The sequence below is a fragment of the Cynoglossus semilaevis genome, chromosome 9 (genome assembly GCF_000523025.1).
Source record: "Cynoglossus semilaevis isolate Cse_v1.0 chromosome 9, Cse_v1.0, whole genome shotgun sequence".
Lineage (NCBI taxonomy): Eukaryota > Metazoa > Chordata > Actinopteri > Pleuronectiformes > Cynoglossidae > Cynoglossus > Cynoglossus semilaevis.
In genome coordinates, this window is record NC_024315.1 from 42,975 (window position 1) to 46,823 (window position 3,849).

A 3,849-nucleotide genomic window follows, 5' to 3' on the forward strand; every position below is an offset into this window, starting at 1 on the left:
CATCATCATCATCATCATCATCATCATCATCATCATCATCATCATCATCATCATCATCATCATCATCATCATCATCATCATCTTACACAACAACACCATCATCATCATCATCATCATCATCATCATCATCACCATCATCATCATCATCATCATCATCATCATCATCATCGTCTCAGTGGGAGAACACACAGTGTTTCAGAGTTGGGTCTCTGACTGCGGTCTGCTCACACTCCACTGACTCACCGCGCACCTCCAGGGGAACTAGTTCAACTCATATACTTTGAATTATCAGCCAGGCGGCCTGGTGGTCACAGTGGTCTCCTCTAGAACCGGAGGTCGATGGCTCGAATCCCAGGCGCGATTTCATGCCAAGATGTGAAACATGGTAGCAGCAGAACCAAAGGGGCGGGGCGAGGCCACCGACTGGTACAGATTTACGACTGTAAGTTATGTCAGTACGATGGCTGTGGGCCACAGTTGATGTGGATGGATGTGGGTTCCAGCCCAGCCGCTCCAGACTCCATTAGTCTACATGCTGATGTGCTCTTTGGCCCAAAGACAAAAAAACGCAACATACGCTTTCGGTGAGAAAATCTGAATTTTCATCATCATGCTTCGGTCTACACTAGTGCTATCTGCAGTTCCAAACTCTGCCATAGGGGGACGTGGGTGCATGGGGACGTTACTACAGGAAGTTCCTCATCAGGCGCTCCGCGTCGAGGGAGCTGCTCGTTAATGAGCTGAAGTCAGACAGATATAAAGAGTGGGTCAAAGTGAAACGTCAAAGTCAGAGACTCCAGCGCCCCCACATCATGACCTGGTTCCTCCACTACCAGTCAATGGGAGCAGCCAGTTACCAGGTGAATGTCACTGAGCTTATCTGGAGAGGCACCAAAGTTCCCCCGGATCTTAGGTTTGGACCCGGGGTAAAGGTCATTTAGAAGAGAACAGTTTGAGACCAGTTTATACTTCTTTTTTAATGACCAAGGGACAAATGTGTCTTGTAAGGAATTTGGACATGTTGCAGTGTAATTCCATGATATTTTGAGCACTATAAAGTAACTATAAAGTTGAGGGGACATGGTTTCCTCGGCCGTGTTGCCAAACAACGGGAACAGGTTCAGAAACACTTCAGTAAAAGGATATGAATGAATGAATGGATTACTACGAATTACTCCGTCTTAAAGGACGGGTTCAGATCATTTAAAGAAATTCATGGCGACAAGAAAAGATTTGTCTTGGATGTGTTAGTATGTATAAATAATGAAGTAATGAAGTAGTACTCTGTCTGTATGTGTACTGTACTGACGGAGCAGGATTTCCAGGGTGAACATGTGTGTGTGTATGTTTGTTTATGCCAGTCTGTGTGTGTGTGTGTGTGTGTGAATAATTGATGGCTGCGGTGGGTGACACATTATCCTCCCCCCTGTGAGGGTCACTGCAGCGTGGAGGTTTATGATCGTTGATGTGGAGTTCTGGGATCGGCAGCCAAAGAGAAATGGCCTGGAAAAAAGTTGGAGTCTGCAGAGTCGCTCGCCTGTTTGACTTTTCACATCACTGACAGAAGAGGGGGAGGAAGAGGAGGGGGAGAAGGAGGAGGGGGAGGAAGAGGACAACGTGACATTGACTGACAGCTCAGCTCAGCTGCTGTGGTGTCAGTCGTGTTGACAGAGGTTTGGCTCTGAGCAGAAACTGCACATGATTCAACGTTTGAATGGACAAGTGGAACTAGGACTACTATGACCCCCCCACACCTCCACCACAACCAGACCCCCCCCACCCCCACCCCATCAGACAACAGAACTGCTACCTATCCTCACTGAACAACAGAAACAAAAGTTTAAAAAAAGGACCAAAAACTGATATTCTTTGGCCTTGCCGGGCTCTCCGCCCCCTATTTTGGGAACAACTGTAACAAAATGAAGCAGCATTTCATCACAATCAGTACCAACTAGATGAAACTCATCATAAATGTACGTTTTTGTAAAGAAAAAAAAACATCCCCATTTAGAGGAAAACTGAAGGTAGAACACAGTAAACGGCATAAAGATTTTAGAATTATATAAGTATATTTTGTGACTCCTAACATGACTGGACACAGCTGGACGTTCCCAAACCGCAAACATCTGAGCTTCAGTTTGAGAATTGAAGAAAGAGAACTTCAAAAAACAGATTAGCGGCCGATGCCTTTAAACCGTTTTCCGGCGGTTTCATCCGTTTTCTGTCTTACTCAGGCTGAGTGACCGCTTCATCACGTACACGTGTGAAATCTAAATGATCTAAATGGTGTTGACCTGGACTGTGTCGTACTGAGAAAAACATCAGGAAAGTCCAAACACGTTGACAGCGTAACACAGTCCAGTAGGAGACGAGACGACACGACAGGCCACAAACAAAAACTCAAATAAACACACGTCAGTCTGGACTACGTCGAGTGAAAACAGTTGGATATATAACAAAAAAAAACCTGAAGAGCGAGAGAAAAACAGGTTCGTCGACGACATCTGTTTCTTATTGGTGGAGATTATTCTCCTTGTAACAGATTTGTTGTTTCAACAGAAAACAAAATTCACTTTTTTACTCTCAAAAATGAAATTGTTTTTTTTTTCTTTTCAGGACTTCTTTCTGTCCTAAGAAATTGATTTAAGAATATATGAAATTTTTAACTTGAATTTGTGGAGGAAATGAAGACGTCAAACAAGACAGAATTAGTCTTTGACTTACAGAAGAGAAACAGCGCCAACAGAAGGTTTGAATAAATATGAAAGGCCAAGAAAATGATGAAAATGAGACAGAGTTTAAAAACCAACGGAGAATCCATTAAATGATAGTAAAGTGTGTCAAAGTTCATGACTTTGACCTGCAGTCCTGAACGATATGAAACTGAAAACGACGACTGACACAAACGACTAACACCATGACGAGGAGAATCGGTCGACAGTGACCACAGACGGTGGGTCACAAATGTCCACTGGAACGTACGCAGTAAAAAGTACGTTAAGTTTTAAATAGGGATGACGGGTAACATCGGTTGAACAATACTATCAGACCGACATTAGCATATTATGTAATATCGCCAAGAATCGTTATGGGTTTTTTTTCTCTGAAATAACGATAACGCAATGCTATAAAAATAGTTTTGGGGGAAAACGGCTGTATATGAAAGTGAAAGTCACTAGATGGCAGCGTTGCAGCTCATTTATTAATTTTATACTCATACCGTGGTTTGTACAGATAAATAAATAAATAAATATATCGGAATCGGAAATTAAGTGTTTGGACAATATTGGCATATCGGATATTGGCAAAAAAAGTTAATATCGGGCACTCCTAGTTTTAAATATCAAAACAAGAATCTGATTGGTCAGTGACAATGGTGAAGGTTTAGTTACATTTTGTAATATCGTCTTTAACAATAGTGACTTTTGAACTTCCTTCACTCTGAACTTCTTCAACATTCTCATTAATAAATCATCTCCTAAACAACACAACAACCTGACACACACACACACACACGTGCTCAGAGTGGCGGTGAAGTACTCACAGTCTCTCCGCAGCCTTGGGGATGTTCTTGGGAACAGCGTGGATGCCCAGGTTGTGACAGTCCACCGTGCTGCCCAGGCAGGTGCACGGCGCCGGACACGCCTCCGCGCATCCGCCAGCTGACAGCAGCAGCAGCGCTGCAGCCGCACGCCCGCACTCCACGCCAGCATCCTCCACGTCCCGGTCTGAAGAGCCCAGCTGGAGGCGTGCGCTACTGTGGCCCCCGACCCAGACACTGTCCCAGCAGGCATTTCTGTCTTCCCGCGGAAGTCCACAACCCGGCAGGGCTAGGATGGAGAAACGCAA

At 44.4% G+C, this 3,849-nt stretch overlaps 1 protein-coding gene across 1 annotated transcript in view; it reads right to left on the reverse strand.

Moving 5' to 3' along the window:
- The window catches only part of LOC103383172 (slit homolog 1 protein-like), a 42,421-nt gene that overhangs the window by 37,223 nt on the left and 1,349 nt on the right, over nucleotides 1-3,849 (reverse strand). The window contains exon 4 of the mRNA XM_025058567.1: nucleotides 3,545-3,795. Within this exon, the coding sequence (XP_024914335.1) occupies nucleotides 3,545-3,795 (251 nt within the window). The remainder of the gene's footprint in view (nucleotides 1-3,544; nucleotides 3,796-3,849) is intronic.